At 41.5% G+C, this 19,172-nt stretch overlaps 1 protein-coding gene across 1 annotated transcript in view; it reads right to left on the reverse strand.

Annotated features, from left to right (window-relative positions):
• Positions 1–19,172, reverse strand: part of ERC2 (ELKS/RAB6-interacting/CAST family member 2) — a 991,327-nt gene that overhangs the window by 278,077 nt on the left and 694,078 nt on the right. The window contains exon 15 of the mRNA XM_066594594.1: positions 8,225–8,356. Within this exon, the coding sequence (XP_066450691.1) occupies positions 8,225–8,356 (132 nt within the window). The remainder of the gene's footprint in view (positions 1–8,224; positions 8,357–19,172) is intronic.

Raw genomic sequence — 19,172 nt, forward strand, 5'->3', positions numbered from 1 at the left:
ATTACACAGTCATTTACATGAATTACAAAATGTAATGAGCTATTTACATGCATCATTGCAATTTGCGTTAATGACCAATACATGCGGACTCACAAAGTTTAACAGAAGGTGCTACACTGGACCACCAAGTTAGTGACATTCACTCCTTAATTTCCTTAGACCACCAGGGATGTTTAATTAGTAAGAAATATTTTTTTCCTATTTTCTGTTGTCTAAACTTTGGGTGCATCTTATAGTTTGAAAGTTGGGAAGGGTATCATCTCTCCTAGAAGGTGTGTGAGGAGACACCTAGGGGGTGAGTGAGGAGACTTATAAGGCCATGTTGCTCCTCTGAGTAATATGCAAATAAGGAAGATGGAACTATATGTCTGCAACGCCACCTATAGGATGGTAGCATTCCTGCCAATCAATGTCAGACTCTTTATACAGGTCTTTAGAACAATGATTGGGAATTGACCAAAAGCCAGAATCCATACACAGACAGCTGTTTCGGGGTTTTGTCCCTCATCAGTGTGCAGTAGGATTCTGTCTTGGCTAGTGAGAGGTTTATGACGGGGGTTGGGAAGGGGATTCGTCTCTCCTTAAGGAGAGCAACTAGAAGGTGTGTGGAGACACCTAGGAGGTGAGTGAGGAGACTTATAAGGCCATGCATGCTCCTCTGGGAAATATGCAAATAAGGAAGATGGGATACTACTTGCACGGTATATTGAGTGTAGATTGTCTGCTTTTGTATTATATTACATTTAGTTGTTATTTTTTGTTTAAGACTTTTTATGTTTCCTATTTTTTTACTTTCAGTGTTGGTCATTTGTGTAGGAAAAAAGTGTAACCAAATAATGAATTTTTTACTGATTATCAAGCAGTAGAACATCTAAACATGTGAGTCTAACTCGGATTTGCTTCCAAGCATACTTCTAGATTAGTAACAGAGTATATATAAAAGACTCAGATGATCAATTACTGCCGTCCAGCAAGAGGAAGATCTGTAATTTATTTCCAACATCTGCCATGTAGGAACTGTAAAGATATGCATGGAAGGAGGAAACATCACTGGCCACTGCAATATGTTCATGGACATGTCAATGTCTTAATGCCCAATCTCAATGGATCTTTGTGATCAAAAGCAGGGATCATTCATTCCATTTTACCGAACGTACGTCACAGTGACAGCATGAGGTCTTTTCTTCTGTAAAGAGTCTGGAGCGAGACGAGACCATCTGCTTTACACAGTTGTGATCTCACAAATATTTTTTTTGTATATATGACAGCTCTGTTTCTGCTGCTTAGAGGAATACTAGAGGAATACATCATGGCCTTGATACTGATATAGAAACTAAGTTACATCTGTCATCAGGCCTAGATTTCTCAAGTTTATTTTAAGTTCAACTCAACAACTTTGTAAATGTGTTTTTGTGTAGCACTGCTCGCCGTTTTGGATACCACATCGTGTTTACATGACTTAAAATGGAAAGACCCATTTGCATTATGGTATGAACAATATTAAATGCCATAATAAAACTAAGGCCACTAATCTGCACTGTGAGCTTGGTTGATTGGCCAAAAGGGATCCTGTATGTCCTTCCATGCATGTTCTGAAATGCCATTGTCAGCACATCAGCTCCCATGTAACATGATCACTTAGTTCTGGTACTGTATTTATGCTATGAGCTTGGTTCTTCTGCTGTATTTATGTAGGAGCTCGGTTCTGGTACAGAATTTATTCACTGAGATGTTCTGGTGTGGGCATGCTTTTATCTTGCTACTTTTTGCACAAGGCAAATATATGCAGACTGTGAGGACTGGAGGATCTCAGGGGCTCCGTGCCCGCACTGCTGGCCCTGTCACCCGAGCTGCTGGGGTGCAGTGCAGGGAGGTTCCGATCCTTGTGACCTCCCCTGGCCACTGGGGTCCTGGATGCTGACTCCGGGCGCGCGTTCCTGTGTGCAGGGGGCAGCGCCTGGATAACTGGGTTGCTGGGGACGCGGATGGTGACGTTCCATGCCACGTCCCCGTTGCCATGCCCCCTGACTAGCGTGCTCTGCCTCTGCAGGTGCTGAGGGCTGTTCTTTCCCGCGTCCTTGATTGGGCCCTGCTGCTATTAGGCTCACCGCCCCAATCAGCTGCTGGGGTGGGAGTTCTGACAGCATTTAAACTACTCAGTTTTTCCCTGTAATTGGCAGTGTATGTTTGGTCTCCAGCTACACCCGCGTTTCCTGCATTTGACTTCCAGCTTTGACTTGTTGCTTCGGACTTGGATTTTTGCCTGACCCCGTGTATCGCGTTCCTCTCTGTTGCCGACCCGGATTGTCTGACCCGCCTTAAGGCTGGTTTACACGAGCCGATGATCGCTCAAATGACAGTTTGAGTGACATCTTTGAGCGATCATTTTGCATAAAAATTAATTGGTATTTAAGCAGCTACTTAAATACCAATTAGGTTTGCAAATGAAGCCCGAGGATATTATCTGCGCTCAGATCCTTTGCTCTCCACGGGGAAACAATGCTATCAGCACTCCCCGTGGAGAACTGCTGATAAAAGTGAGTGACGATTTTTATGTTGGACTGAATTTAACGATAAGCCGATTTTTTAGCGATAATCGGCTGGTGTAAATGGGCCTTTAAGGTTTGTTTGTTCTTGTATAGTCTGTGTGTCTGGCTCCTGCCCCGCATTCCTAGCCAGTCTAGGGACTGTCGCCCAGTTGTCGCCCTAGGGCCTAGCCTAGGGGGGCAAGTAGGTAGGGACAGGAGTTGCGGGAAGCTTTTTAGGGACTGCCAGTTCCCTGACAGACTGCCTATCAGTGCAACATAAATCATTTTTTTTAAAGCTGGAGGCAACAAAACAATTCCACAGAGGACACCCTCTACCCTAAGGACAACACTGCCTCTATGACACCATTCTTACTGTTAAAATGTAAATTACTGTTAACTAGTTTCTCGCCAAAGACTTAATGCATAAGGTCAAGCACCTCCAGCTAACTTTGTATGCAAAACAGCTCTCCTCCAGAAGGAAGAAAACTGATTCTCTAGGGCCACCTGTAGGTTACTGCCCAGCTAGTCTTTAGTCTCTTTAAAACCCTTTAAAGAGCCTTAAACATTATCAGTACAGAATAGTGTTCTGGTTGGTTGTGTGAGATAATATGAGTACCTACTTTTGAAAGGTAACAATTCTCTTTCAGAAGATCTAGCTAGCAGGGAAATTTTAGAAAAATGTTTGAGGACCTCTTTTGGTTAGTACTGTGGACTTTAGGAGCAGGACAGACTATTGGAGAAGCCTATATAGATGCTTTACTTGCCAGGCATGAACAAATTTCCAAAACATTGATAAAAGTCAACTCAAAAAGTTAGATGCCAGCATTTTGTTTCGTCCTACTGTACAATATACAGTACTTTGCAAACGTTTTAGGCTGCTGTGTAAAAAATGCTGCAAAGCAAGACATTTTTTAAAGGCATCTGATTGGATTTAAAATTATTCTGCAGCAGGACAACGAACTCCAAACATATAGCTAATGTCATTAAGAACTATCTTCAGTGTAAAGAAGAACAGGGAGTTCTGGAAGTGATGTTATGGCCCCACAGAGCACCGATCTCAACATCCTCCAGTCTGTCTGGGATTACATGAAGAGACAGAAGGATTTGAGCAAGCTATATCTACAGAAGATCCGTGGTTAGTAGAGATGAGCGAGCACCAAAATGCTCGGGTGCTCGTTACTCGGGACGAAATTTTCGCGATGCTCGAGGGTTCATTTCGAGTAACGAACCCCATTGAAGTCAATGGGCGACCCGAGCATTTTTGTATATCGCCGATGCTCGCTAAGGTTTTCATTTGTGAAAATCGGGGCAATTCAAGAAATTGATGGGAACGACACAGCTACGGATAGGGCAGGCGAGGGGCTACATGTTGGGCTGCATCTCAAGTTCACAGGTCCCAGTATTAAGCCACAATAGCGGCAAGAGTGGGCCCCCCCCCCCCCCCCCGCACTGTCAGCATAAAGATCGTTCTCCTCTGCCACAGCTGTAACAGTTGTGGCAGAGAAGAACGATGTTAGCCCATTGAATTCAATGGAGCCAGCAATACAGCAGGTTCCACTGAAAGCAATGGGCTGCCGGCGATCGCGGGATGAATTGTTGGGAAGGGCTTAAATATAGAAGCCCTTCCCTGCAATTCATCCAGAAATGTGTAAAAATAAAAATATATACCGTATATACCGGCGTATAAGGCAACGGGGCGTATAAGACGACCCCCCAACTGTCACCTTATACGCCGGGAATACAGAGGATCAAAGAATAAAATTCATTACTCACATCCCCCGGCGGTCTGCGGCGCTGCTGCAGGATGTCGCTCCCTCCTGGTTCCCGGCAGAGCATTGCTTTCTGGACGCAGGGCTTGAAATCCCCGCCTCCAGAAAACACACGTGCCTTCAGCCAATCACAGCCAATGACAATGATGTGATTGGCTGACGGCGTGTGTTAGCTAATCACAGTAGCTTTCTGGAGGCGGGGATTTCAAGCCCTGCGTCCAGAAAGCAATGCTCTGCCAGGGACCAGGAGGGAGCGACAGCCTGCAGCAGCGCCGCAGAACGCCGGGGGAAGTGAGTAATGAATTTTATTCTTTGCTCCGTTGTATTCCCGGCGTATAAGGTGACAGTTGGGGGGTCGTCTTATACGCCCTGTCGCCTTATACGCCGGTATATATTTTTATTGTAACACATTTCTGGATGAATTGCAGGGAAGGGCTTATATATTTAAGCCCTTCCCAACAATTCATCCCGCGATCGCCGGCAGCCCATTGCTTTCAATGGAGCCGGCTGTATTGCCGGCTCCATTGAATTCAATGGGCAAACATCGTTCTTCTCTGCCACAGCTGTTACAATGATTTGTCTTCTATATGTTCTCAATGGGGTCGGTGCTGCTGCCGCCGGCCCCATTGAGTGCATATACAGAAGAGAACAGGAATCGCAGATCGCACATAGGTGCGATCTGCGATTTCTATGGCCTAAGAAGGACCGTTGGGGTTCTTGAAGCCTAAAATACTCCTAACACTCTCCCTATAGCAGCTCCGGCATCAATAGCACTTTCCCTGAACTATGTCAGAATGCATCTGTGGCGAGCCGCGGGAGGGGCAGATTTTAATACTCGGGTGACACCTAATCTCGCCAGCCACTCACTGCAGGGGGGTGGTATAGGGCTTGAACGTCGCAGGGGGAAGTTGTAATGCCTCCCCTGTCTTTCTATTGGCCAGAAAAGCGCGCACATTTCTCAGGGAAGAAAATGAAAGTGACTCGAACACTGCGTGGTACTCGTTACGAGTAACGAGCATCTCGAACACCCTAATACTCGAACGAGTATCAAGCTCGGACGAGTATGCTCGCTCATCTCTAGTGGTTAGTTCTCCAAGATGTCCGGAACAATCTCCTTGCCATATTCCTTCAAAAAATATGTACAAGTGTACCTAGAAGTACTGATGCTGTTTTGAAGGCAAAGGGAAGTCACAACAAATAACTGATTGGATTTAGATCCCTCTTTTGATCATCTCCTTTGCATTTTGTTAATTGATCAAAGAACTATTAACACTTCTTCTTTTGAAAGCATTCTTACTTTGCTATAATTTTTCCATACCTGCCTAAAACCTTTGCACAGCACTGTACAAGTGTGAACAAGCCACTATACACTGGAATAAAAAAGAGGAAACAAATCTAAAAAAAATATTTATTAGCTTAAAAGGCTAATTGAACCTAATATCAAACATATTCCATTTTGGAAACATGTATTTTGTTTTACTGGTGTAATTTAAGTTATGCTCTACCGAGTTCCTAGAAGTTTTTACATGTAGGTATGTTACTAGTAGCTCACTGCACATAAAGTAACCTGTATTTTAGGTCAGAGCTTTTTATAAATAAATGGGCACATCTTTAATACATACACATTTTTTCCTTTGTAACTACACTCCCTGGAGATATTTTTTGAAATACTGCAGAGATTCAAAGAGCATAAGGAATCAAGAGCTGTAGAGCGGCATGGGATCTCTCTCAAAGACATTTCTTTTTTTTGTAAGTGGGAATCAAGGCTCCATTTACAGTAAATTATTAAATTGTTTAAATGTCATCATTCCCCTGCCAAAATAACTTTTATTTTAATAAAACACATTTTTGGCAAAAGTCCACTCGCAATACATTTGACACGAACTGGGTCTGTTACTTTTAAAGCGCTAAACGTCTTGGGCTTAATGAGGACCTAAAGGCAAGCAAAATAGAATCTTTCATTAATAACAACCATCACTGAGTCACACGTTTTCAATTTGAGAAATCCTAATGTTTTGACAATATATTCACATTTCTAATGTCTTTTCGGGGGCCTAAAGGCAAAACAATGGAATATATTAGATATAGATGTACAAAGACTACAGCTTTATCAAAAACATTGAACATGTCATCTGAGAACCTCAAAACAGGAGACATATGCCATAAAGCACTGTGTACAAATGTTCCTGCATTACAGTTCCATAGACGTAAACCTGATTCAGGTGTGATACATCATATCTCAACCATATTTGTATACCTATCTTATGTAACAATTTAACCACTCTGGATTCCCCAGCCTCATCGAGAAAAACATTTTGGAAAGCTCCACCAAAAATATTACTATCCAAAAGTGTCATAAACACCAACTAATCTTAAGGACCTATACACATTGGACAAAACTTGATGAATATAGACGATATCAACCAAAATGATCGTTCATCTGGTGAAATTTAACAGGAATCGTTTTAGGAAGACGTACCGCCATAATCTATAAAGAAGTCAGCCACTTTAGACATTTTCATGAGCTAGTCAGATGAAAGATCTTTTGTTTTTACAAAAAAAAGTTCACAGCAAATTAATTTGCCTTTTACCTGGGGTCATTGAACATGTATGGCCAGTCTAAAGGGCTGTACCAGCCAATATGGACTAAAATGTGTATTGCTCAAACAATCTGCCAAACAATCATTCACCAGAAGACCATTCATTCAATGATTGCTCCATCACCAATCTGCTTCTGTGTATGACCACCATGCCATCAATCAAACTGGTGAATGCATGTTCGAACCACATGCCAAGTCCATCAACTTGGTAATGCTGGCATTTTTCAGAAGACCTAGTGTGTTAAAAGTAAAGCTAAAGCTAGGTTCAAACTAGCATCACAAGGTTCTGTTCTTCGGCTCCATGGTAGGAGTCGAACAAGGCAACACTGGAAGTGCTGGATCTGGCAGATGCCAGATCTGAACAGAACCAGACTGAGCACATACCCTTAATGAGGTCCACCCAGTTTCTGCAATGTCACCTGAAATATTTCCCAGATAAAATAACACCCAGGATTTTATGCCAGCTCTGCCGCAGCGGCATGGAGCCTTCAGTGCAGATGTGAATATAGCCTACAAAAGCTTTGAAATTGCTGACCAAGTTCCACAAAAGTTTTTAAAATTGCTGCCCAACCTTCTATAACCATCAGATGTATTGGTAAAGTATGAATGATGCAAACAACCATTTGGCACCGTCTGCTTGACTAAGATCTGGTTGTAACAACCATGCTGTTAATCCTGGTTCAATTAAACTACGATCGGCTGTTGCACTTGGTTTAAGAAAAAAGTGTGACACCAAAAGCTTTTTATCCTAGATTCACAAAACCAAGTTCATTCGATCTGCAGTCAAAGATTGAACCTAGAAAAAATGTATCACACACAATCTTCCCAGCATTCACAGCGATAGTAAAAACATGGACGCAACCTGCAGTGAATGTGGGTATAATTTCACCACCCAGGAAAAGCCTATTAAGTTATCAGCCTAGTCCATCATCTAGGATTTCAGCTGCTAAACTAAATTCAAATAATATGATCCACAAAAATTAGGGGATCAAATTGAATCTAGATTTTGCTACAGCGTTTTTCTACTTGATCTTAGATCAACTCTTGTTGATCTCAGATCAAAAGTTTGGTGCAACGGTCCATTGAATTTTTTGGAACTATACGACCATGTCATCCAAAACTTTTCACCCTATATCAATCATAGATGAAGAGGTTGAGATACCTTCTTATTTCCTTGTCTTCGGAAGTAAGAACAAATCTTAAGTTTTAGGAGTCAGAATGTTTAAATATAACAAAATCATCCAAGTGAGTATAGTAAGCAAAAATGTGCATCATAGAAAACCATTCTTATATTTTCCCAGAAAACCTAAAAGGAAAACCATCTAACCTGATCTGGAGAGGGTCTATGGCTAGAGAGCATTCTCCCTGGAGAACGATGATGGTGGTGATGGTGGTGATGATGGTGGTGGTGATGGTCATCTTCATAGTTGTCTGCTATTAGCTTCATTCTGTTCTGAGTCTGAAAAAAGAACAAGCAAATCATAATCAAGCATTTGTTACAGTTTTCATTCTCAAATAAGTATGGCCACAACATGCCTGAAACAGTACATCAAGTCTGCAACAAAATCTCTCTTTCTGGCATTCAGACAAAGGAAATGGTGGCAGAAGGAAGACGGAATACTTCTTAAAGTGGTTCTGTTAGCAAAATAAAAAAAATTATACTCACCTGCATCCCTGTACAGTGTAACCTGTGGAAAGAAAAGAGTAAAAAAAAAACAAAGTAAACTTACCTAATCCTGTTGTATGTCTTCCCTCCGTTGTTTAGCTGTCACATGAGGGATCAATTCCCAGTGGCTCCTGCGTGCTGAAGCCGACCTGGCTGTGTCTAACCTCTGACATCCTCGGAGAGTCAGCGGCAAGTGCGCAAGCACACTAGAAGGGGGACACATGCGCACTTGCCGTCAACTTTCTTAGGACTTCAGAGTTTAGACATGGCCAGACCAATCAGTGGGCGACCCGTCACTTGTCCGTCCAGCAGTGGTAGGCGCAGTGGCGAAATCTCGTACTTTGCCAGATTCTGCACTGTGATAGAAAGTCTGCCGCATGGACATCAGGAGAGCAGCAGGTTCATGGTAAACGGCCCAGTAAGGCACGGGTGAGTATAATTTTTTTTCTTTTTGCCGACAGAGCCGCTTTAATCTTTTTAGAAACTGACCACTGTTCCATAATTTAAAGTATCTGACAACATCTCTGAAGCCAAATATAGGGGTGGGAATGTTGAGATTTCAAAAGTTAGTTTGCAACTGGATGTAAGTCCTCTACTACAATTGCTCCACTAAAGTCCCTTCTCATAAGTTTCACATTTTGAACAGAATAGTACTATTTTATTGTTATTTTTTTTCTTACAAAGAAATTGGATGGCGAAACCAAATGTCACTACAGTACCTCCCTGTACAGAACTCTCACTGCGGAGCAGATCGGTGTCCTGGATCATTTATGGCAATACACGAGGTGAACATAGGTGCATGGATGACATAAATTAGAATCCATATGCAAGAGGTCAAGTCTTGATTTTCCATGGATTAGAGTCGCTTAATTTGACTTGTCAAGACCATATGATGAATTGGATGTTACATTTTTTAACTTTGCTATTCAGTTGATGAAGATATAAAAGGCTCTTTCTACAAGAACTCTGGAACAAATTCCAAACTTTACCCTCAGACATATATTATATGGGAGGATTTTTTTAAGTGCTGAACAATGACAGTGCATACAGAGCATAATAGAGAATGAATAGCCTTCAATCAGCTGCATATATAAACTAGCTTATATAGCCAGCATTGCCTGGGCTTTCACTCCTACAGTACATTCTAGGAGGCTCCTTTTTATACTTCTTGGCGTGACAGTGGCTACGTTCACTCATTGTATAAAAAAATCAAGCACCTAGGAGTTGCTAGAATCAAATTAAACTTTCTATATGTGATTGTAATATTGATATAAGTATCAAAGCAAAAGGATAATTTAATGTGGAAAACTGAACACTTGAAGGGGGGCTCTAATACCCTGTTGGGCCTCCTCTAGCTTGGATGCAAGGTGTGGTACAGGCATGGAGACATACAGATACCGTATGGTATTCTACGGCATATCGGTCCACATTTGCTGTAATTGATCCTCTAGATCGTGCAAATTCGTAGGCTGTTGAAGGTGGTGTTCCAGGTGGTCCCATACATATTCTATTGGTGATAAATCTGGCAATGTTGTGGAGCCATTCCTGTGACACACTTGTCGTGTGTGGCCAAGCATTTGTCTGCTAGAAAAAGGCTCTTGGAAGCCCTGCCATGAGAGGTAATATATGGATCTGCAGGATGTCCTGAAAATACAGCTGAGCTGTCATTGTCCCTCGTACCACTACTAGGGATGACAGACTGTCATATGCTATGGCCTTCCAAACCAGAACACCAGCAGTGGGGCAGTGTGTCCCTCCACAGGAAAGGAAGGATTGAAATGCTCATCCCTAGGTCTCCAGACACAAACATGGCTGTCATCAGTGCTCAAATTAAACCTGGATTAGTCACTTAAAACAACTTGGTTCCACTCTATAGCAGTCCAGTACATGTAATGGGCGCTGTGAGACCGAATTTCCTTCAGTCAAGCTCCTGGAAATGGTTTCAAGCAACACAGGGACCTGTAACAAGGGTGCCACCTGTCTTTGCATGACAGACAATGAAACAGTTGTAGCTGCTGATGCTTGTTGGGTGATCAGATGATCCTCTCTACTGGTGGTCTGTCAAAGGCATCCTGAGCCTGGTCACCTTGTGCGCATGCACTCACACATCCAATGTTCCCAACACCTTCTAAATAGTCTGGTCGGTACAACGCAGGTGGTGGGCAATTCACCGATTCAAACATATAGCTTCTCCCATTCCATTAATGAATCCCCTCTAAACCTTTGTTAACTAGGCAAAATTTCTGCGATTGCATCATAGAGGCATGTTTAGTGGTCAACAAGCTCTACACAAGCGGAAAAACAGATCCACTACACACAAGTAGCCTCTAAATGTTTTTTTCAGGCCAAGCGTGGAACAATTTTTAAGGCCTCAGGTGGCAAGGGGGATCATATAATCACTTACATATCTGCCTGAGATGTAACTGCGTGCTGCGTTTTTCAGCAAAAGTTCAACTACCATACTTCTAGGTACTTGATTTTTTTAGGTACTTTTTTTTTTTTTACAAGAGTGTATTTAGTCCATTTATCCAATAAGATTTCAGACGTTGATAGTAGTCCTTGTGAGGTTTATATTGAAAATTTTCCAGCAACAAACTGGAACGCCTTGCTGCCCTTGATGCACTGACTCTGTCTTTCACTTTTTGAATTTGGGCCTAATGCTGTTCCAGAGGCTCTTTGGCACTTGATGTCCTGGCTCTTTCCTGCTCATCCTTAAATCGTTAACTTGTCTCACTCGCTCGCAGTAATTTTACTTTCTTTGACTGGACCTGTTCAATGGGTGAAAAAAAACTGTTTGCTGCACATAGCAGCCAATCATCATTCCTCCAGCTGCTCTGGTAAATGAAAGGTGTGCTGTAATTAAAGGGGTTGTCCCGAGGCAGCAAGTGGGTCTATACACTTCTGCATGGCCATAATAATGCACTTTGTAATGTACATTGTGCATTAATTATGAGCCATGCAGAAGTTATAAAAAGTTTTATACTTACCTGCTCCGTTGCTGGCGTCCTCGTCTCCATGGTGCCGACTAATTTTCGCCCTCCGATGGCCAAATTAGCCGCGCTTGCGCAGTCCGGGTCTTCTCCTGTTCTCTATGGGGCTCCGTGTAGCTCCGTGTAGCTCCGCCCCGTCACGTGCCGATTCCAGCCAATCAGGAGGCTGGAATCGGCAATGGACCGCACAGAAGCCCTGCGGTCCATGAAGACAGAGGATCCCGGCGGCCATCTTCAGCAGGTGAGTATGAAGACGCCGGACCGCCGGGATTCAGGTAAGCGCTGTGCGGGTGGTTTTTTTAACCCCTGCATCGGGGTTGTCTCGCGCCGAACGGGGGGGGGGTTTAAAAAAAAAAAAAACCCGTTTCGGCGCGGGACAACCCCTTTAATTGCTATGAGCAAGAAAAAGTTGAACCAGTATTTTAAATGTTCATGAAAGGTATGTGTACCAAGTTTTGTTGGGATCCATTTAGGTATAGAGGAGACTATATGAAACAAACAAATTTCACTTTTATAGTGTGGCAGGAAGTTCGGGATTGCCTTCGCTGGGGTCAAAAGACACGTTTCTTGCACTCAAACACAAAGTCAGCAGCTAGGAAATGATTCAAATTGACAAATGGCCACTTTTATTCAGCACGGTTGCACATAAACAGAATAGTACAGGAACAAATTGAAATCTTGCCTGTCTGGCACATAATTGTGGCTTTCTACCAAATGGTGGGCTTCCCCCTACCAGCTCACAAACAGTAGGTCAGAGCAACCGCACTTACAGTCCATAACAGTAGCTCACACAGACCAGCTTTCTGTGTTCCCCAAAGAAAGAGCCAACTCCCTGTTCCCTGAGCTGTTCCTAAATATCCAACCACTGGCTTAGCTAATTAATCAACAAGCAGGTGGACTTCTTCCTGTTACTTCACATGTGAAATGAATCTTGGGGGAAGACCACGCTTTTTCTGCCACAATATACAGATAGATATATATTGAAAACTTTTTAAACAATCGTCCAAAATCACAGTAAGGCCGAATGCAGACGGCCGGGTTGGATTCCGACTGTGAGATTCTCGCAGCGGGATGCGACCCGTGCTTCTGCAGTGACCTGCGGCTTACTTGTCCGGCGTCTTCACTTTGCGAATGTGCCGGTTGACGCACATGCACAGTGCAGAGCCAGCGCGTCAGTGATGACGCGGCAGTGTGAGCCTCTGTGAGGCTTGCACTGAAATAGGTCATGCCATGACTTTGTTATCGTGCAAGTTTTTCACAATCAAAATCGTGTCTGTCTACATAGGATTGCATAAACCAATGCAATCCTATGGCAGCGTGCAATGGTAGAAATTCCGCCCGTGTGCATTCGGCCTAAAAAGGAGATAGCCAATGTGTATAACATAAATGAATATAGAAAAATCTTGTTTGTTAAGGTTGCAAAGACCATGAGCAGGATCAATCTTGTTCAACTTTGCTTTACAAATTGGGAAAACCTGAGATGGGTCCCATGGCTGCGACGTGGGGTGCTTATATACAACCTCAATTCCAAAAAAGTTGGGATGCTGTGCAAAATGTAAAGAAAAAAAGAATGCAATGATTTGGAAATCTCATATAACTATGTTTTATTTACGATATGCAAATAAGGAAGATGGAACAGTACCTCCGCAGCGCCACCAATTGGATGGCAGCATTGGGAAGTGAGGAGGCCAATTGCTGGGGTTTTGGGAGAAGAATGTTTACCCATTATTATCTGGTGTAGGATCCTAGCTGCTCAACAGTTCTGGGTCTTCTTTTTTGTTTCATAATGCGCAAATTTTTTTCTATTGCTGAAAGGTCTAGCCTGCAGGTGGCAGTTCAGCACTTGGACTCTTTCTTAGTGAAGCCATGCTGTTGTGATGGATGTGGTTTAGCAGGGTCTTTCTGAAATATACAAGGGCTTTCCTGAAAGAGACGTTGTCTGGATGGGAGGATATGTTGTTGTAAAACCTCTATACACTGCTCAGCATTGACAGTGTCTTTCAAGATGTGTAAACTGCCCATGCCATAGGCACTAATACATCCCCATATCATCAGAGATGCAGGCTTTTTAATGGTGCACTTTGCATTTTTACGCTCAGCAACATTTTTCTGAAATTGCTTCACAATGTTTAGACAAAGTTTTTCATAGATTGGTAAACTCCTGACCATCTTTGCTTCTGAGAGACTCTGCCTCTCTAACATTTTCTTTTTATATACAGTCATGTGACCCTCTAGCTGTTTTTTATTAGTACCACATACTTTCAATCCTTTTGTGAACCCAGTCCCAACTTTTGTGAGATGTGTTGCTGCCATCAATTTCTAAATAAATTAATTTTTTTAATGAAATTATAAAATATCTCACTTTCAACTTCTGATATGTGTACTATGGTCTATTGAGAAAAAATATGGCTAGATGAGATTTCTAAATCATTGCATTATTTTTTCTTTATTTACATTTTACATAGCGTTCCAAATTTTTTGGAATTGCGGTTGAAGTATGCAGGCCTTTAGCACCACTGCAAAACGCAGTGTAGAAATCAAGAGGCAATGTATCAAGTTAAGATGCAAGCAGGTCAATTTGAGGAGCAATATCATTTGAAAGCCAGCATGCATCATACACTGGCAGTATGAAATTAGTATGTTTGCAGTCCTGTAATATGCTATAATAAAAATTAATAGAATGGAGATTTCTTTATCTATTTTACCTGTTTGGATTAAATATTATTACTTCTTACTTGTCCAACAACTAGATGAGCTGTCACTGCTATAAGAATAACTGGGATTTTTCCCCAATATCTACCACATGTCTATATCCAATATCAGAGCCTCTGTGGCTCCTTTTTTTGTAACAGCAGAAGGCTCTATGTCAGACACCTGTACAGATCTCTACATCCAGATGTAGAACACAGGAGCCCATCACAGGCAATCCTCATTTCCAGTTACATCAAAGAAGAGGTCATCACACAGGAAACTGTTCTACAGAACTCAGACATGATGTATGAAGTGCTCCTTGCTGCAATGCTATGCATATAAACCAGGGTTACAAGGCAATTGCCTTCTTATTGAATCTATTAACCTTGCACTTTCTAGAACGTCATACTTATACTTGCATCTAAACTTTCCAAGTATGTCTTGCAGATCGTTAGATTCCTTTTGTGTATATGCTACATTGCGGGACTCAGGTGTTTGAAAACAACAGTAAATTGTGAAGTTACACAAGTCACATAGATACAAAAATACCAAGATATTGGCTAATTTTCAAAATACTGGCAACTGTAGCAAAAAAATGTATTCTGTTATATGTAGCCAGAAATAAATTTTGTTTACCACACACAAAGAGCTTGACTTTTGAAAACCAAGGACATGTCTTATATGCAGAAGTCCACATGTTTTTAAAGGGGTGTACCAAGATTGCAAGTTGTCCCCTATCCACTGGTTACCTCTACGACCTCCAATGGTCTCGAAAAGGGGGTCCTGTGTCCACTATCCTCTGCAGTGAAAAAGAGACTAAATGGCTGCTCTATTCAATAAGAATGGGAATGCGGCGATACCTGAGTGGCAAGCACTTAGGTATTTCCATCAGGCCCACTGAAGTTAATGAAGTGCTGACCAGGCATGCTCGGCCAGCGCTCCATTAATTCTGACAGCACTGCAGAAGGAGAAGTGAGCCATGAAGTGACAGACAGAGGACCCCCGATATTAAGATTGGCACCGATTAGCAGGTTATCTCTTGTCCTGTGGATATGGAATAACTTGTAATCTTGCTACAACCCCTTAAAGGAAGTCAAGAAGAAGCATTAAAAGATGAATGCTGACCTCAACATTGTAAGACTTGGCGTTCAAGAAATCTGAATACGTAGTAGAATTGCAGGATGAAAGTCGGCAATGGAATACCTTAACAAATCTCACCTACACACTGCAGAAAATGTTTTATACTACTCTGGATTCGTTGATTTCTGTCATGGATTGGTTGTGGCTTTATTGTAGATTGCCCCAATTGAGTTCGACAGAGAACTCAAAATTTTGTAACAAAACCCAATTGTTGACGATTTTGTTGCTTATTGTGGACCTGCAGCAATATCTGCAAGTGCAGATCTCAACAGCATTGATTTTTTTTTTGCATTAACCTCATGAAAATTCAGATCGGCAAATCCACAACATACCCACATGATTTAGTGTGGATATCTCTGCTGATTTTTGTGTATTTGAGCTGAGATTTTTCATAGCAAACTTGGTAGGTATAAACTACTTTCAAAAGCCCAAAACAATATATTTCTAGGACTAAAATCAAAGTCAACAATCTAAAATACATCTCAAGCAAACGTATTAACCAGGGATTACATCCCAATAATGTTAATTGATGATGGCTATGAACATCAACCCTTAGTTGTATATATAAAACCTAACCTTTATTAGGCATGAAGAAAAAGAAGAAAATACACCCTACTGCGTCCCTGTTACACCACTATTGGTGCCTAACCCATTATCTTCTACACTACTGAGCTATGCATTAACCATTGTAAGTATTGTCTGTATCCCATCCTAACTGAGCAAGAGGCCATTGGCCTCGAAACGTGTTCCTTTGCTAGTGCTTTATACACTAAAAATGATCAATCTTTACCCACTGGTTAAGAGTTTCTTCATTAGAGGGTAGCGCCACGTACCAGGTTTTATATGCTTGCTTCTACACCTTACCTACTTGGTCCCTGCGCAGCTGCCCAAGATGCATATGGTATGGGGCCTATTCAGCCCTCTGTGAAAGTGATGTGAATAATCTCTTACCAATTTCACTTCTTAAAAAAACTCTTAATACTTATATTTCTTATTCATAATTGATCTTAGTACAAAAATAGTATCAAGTAGCCACTGAATAAATGTACACAGTATTCTTATAGTTTCATGCATTTGTCAAGCTGGTGGAAGTATAATGAACAAGAGTACGGAAATCATAACTCTCCTGTTCATCAAGAATGTTGATGGGATCAAGTCGAATCAATTACTCATGAAACACATTAATGGAAATTAACACGACACGGAACTGAACCCTTGGTGGTAGATGAATACCATCATAGCACCCCTCCGGGCAGTGTAGAGTTCAGTGTTGCTTGAGAAATAGCAATGAAGCCTTAGTCCTAGCATAAACGAAAGGCGCTTTAAAGTGTTACAGGCTGAATACTTTTCTAATCCAAAGATTTCAGGCCCTGAACCCTTCAAACATGGCCCATCTGGAACTCCTTCCTATGGATATTAAACATCTTTAGATTGTTTTTTTTTATTAGCGAATTGGAATTAAAATTCCAAAGAAATAACTGATGCAAAACAAAATGTGGGTTATCCATATAAACCTTCTCATTACATGGGTCTCCCTGATTTATACTTCCAAATGAAAGCGGAGTTAAACACCGCAGGGCAACATACATTAATGTGTGGCAAAAAGCAAGCAGAAGGAAGCTGCTGTCGTAACCCCTCAGATCTGCAAATGAGAAAAAAAGTTGAACATTTCATAAAATTTCCTGGCTTAAGTGGGAGAGCAATACTTAGTGGGAAGTATAAGAGTTTTTGCACTTACTGGTGCATGCCACAACTGCATTGATTTGTACTTCTACTATTTCTAGGACTTTCTGGTAGATATACTGTAGGGCTATCCTACAACCAACAGTATATATGATACTTTTTGGGGGCTACTGGATAATATAGATGTGCATGATCTCCATTCTAACTGACCAACACAATCTATCTATAACTGAATTCTAGTTGGCAGCCAAATACACATAAGACAAAGGGGGTTGTCCTCTGCTACAGTGCCATACTCTCTACAGACCGCTACCAACTATTGGGTAATTAAACCATTAACAAGCACCTATCACCTCTCCGGACATGTCTGTTTTAGTAAATACTTGTATTCTTTATAACATAACTTTAGATCATATTTTTTAGAACTTGTTGTGTCGTTCCTTTGTCATTCCTCCTAAAAATGTATTAATAAATTGATAACTTGACTTTCTCAGTTGGCAGTTTCCCTACACAATAGGATATTGTCCATTAAGTGCTGCCACTGTCAGATTATATAAGGACACACCCCTTTGGCAAGGGGAATAGTAACACCCAGGATTATTAAGGAAGAATAACAGAACCATGCAATGCAGTAATGGATTGTTGTAGAATAGTTATTACTTGGGGAATACATGTATTTACTAAAGCAGGCATGTCAGGAGGGCGTAAAAGCCCTCTGTAAAACCAGTAATGTACAAATGGCTACTACTTGCTAGAAGGTGCATAGACTATAGCTTTGTATTTGCGTATAAACTATTATCCTCCATTACTACTAAAGGGTAACTTGTGTCCATATGTACAAACTAGAAGGTCATTCAAAGGCTATTATGGTTTCATCAAATAAAACTTATTCTCTGTACAATGAAAGATTATACACATTCCCCATATATTTTATGTATCACTTCCTGTCCTGGTCATGTGATGCATGCACAAGTGCATGGCTTGTTGCTGTATGGTTATCAAAGCTGTGTCTTGTACCGAGCCTTGCACCAGTGTGTCCATCCCATGACTAGTACAGATTTTCAATCCCTGGAAGTACTGTAAATGATGAAGAATCTAATCCCATTGAGTGACTGGAAGCAGAGATCTTGAAAACCATGAAGAACTGATGCAGAAAGTATATTAGAAAAACTGTTTATACAATGAACATGCGTTATTTGCTAAAAGAATAATATCCCTTTGATAGTATAAATAGGCGAAAGCGCCTACAGACATATTACTTCACAGCCGCCAATGGATATAGGCAAGGTCTCGTACTCTACCGGCCACTTGGAACTGAAACAAAAGCGTAATCTATTTCCTATCTTATCCTATATCTTTTCCATGAAATATCTAAAAGGGTTTATATGTGAAAAACATTCGCCACCGACACTGGCGGAGACCGTCAGGTATTAATATAACCCTAATATTCAGGAGGTTTAGTGTGGATCAAGTAAAGTGAAATAAAAACCCTTGATTGACTGGTAATAGAGTGAGCAGCTTAGCAGCAATCTGTAGCTGTAAAATTCCAATATTTAAACTGTCTTTTTAAAAATATTTTAGCAACGTGGAATTAAGGACTTGCGCTTTGATCAGTCATCTGGATGATGTTAAGACTAAAGCATTCATGAATGCAGTTTAAATAAGCAAAAACAATAGGCTAACTTGCCAAGAGATAGAGACAAAATAAGCCTTTCTTGTCCCTTTACTTTACCACCTCTATAGATTTTCCGAGGGGCTTTTTCGGATTTCATGTGTAAAAGAAAAAAAATTATACATGGATTTAAAGAGTAACTGCACTTTTTACAAACCTTTGCCATGCCAGAGCGACAAGTCAAAAGTTCTGATCAGTGTGGGTCCCAATGCGGAGATTCTCGCTGAGCGCTAGAAAGAGGGGGCTGCAGTATTCACTTTAGCGCTGTGCTCTCCGCTTCAGCTGTCTCTGTTGCTTGCTTGCTCCTTTCAGCAGCTGAATACACTCATAGAAGTCTATAGATATCTTCTATGGATCTCTATACATCCGTCTTCAGCTGCCGGGATGAGCCAACAGGCAGGGACGGTAGCTAAATGGGAACAGTGCTTGAATA

Source organism: Eleutherodactylus coqui, chromosome 3 (assembly GCF_035609145.1).
Source record: "Eleutherodactylus coqui strain aEleCoq1 chromosome 3, aEleCoq1.hap1, whole genome shotgun sequence".
Classification (NCBI taxonomy): Eukaryota; Metazoa; Chordata; class Amphibia; order Anura; family Eleutherodactylidae; genus Eleutherodactylus; species Eleutherodactylus coqui.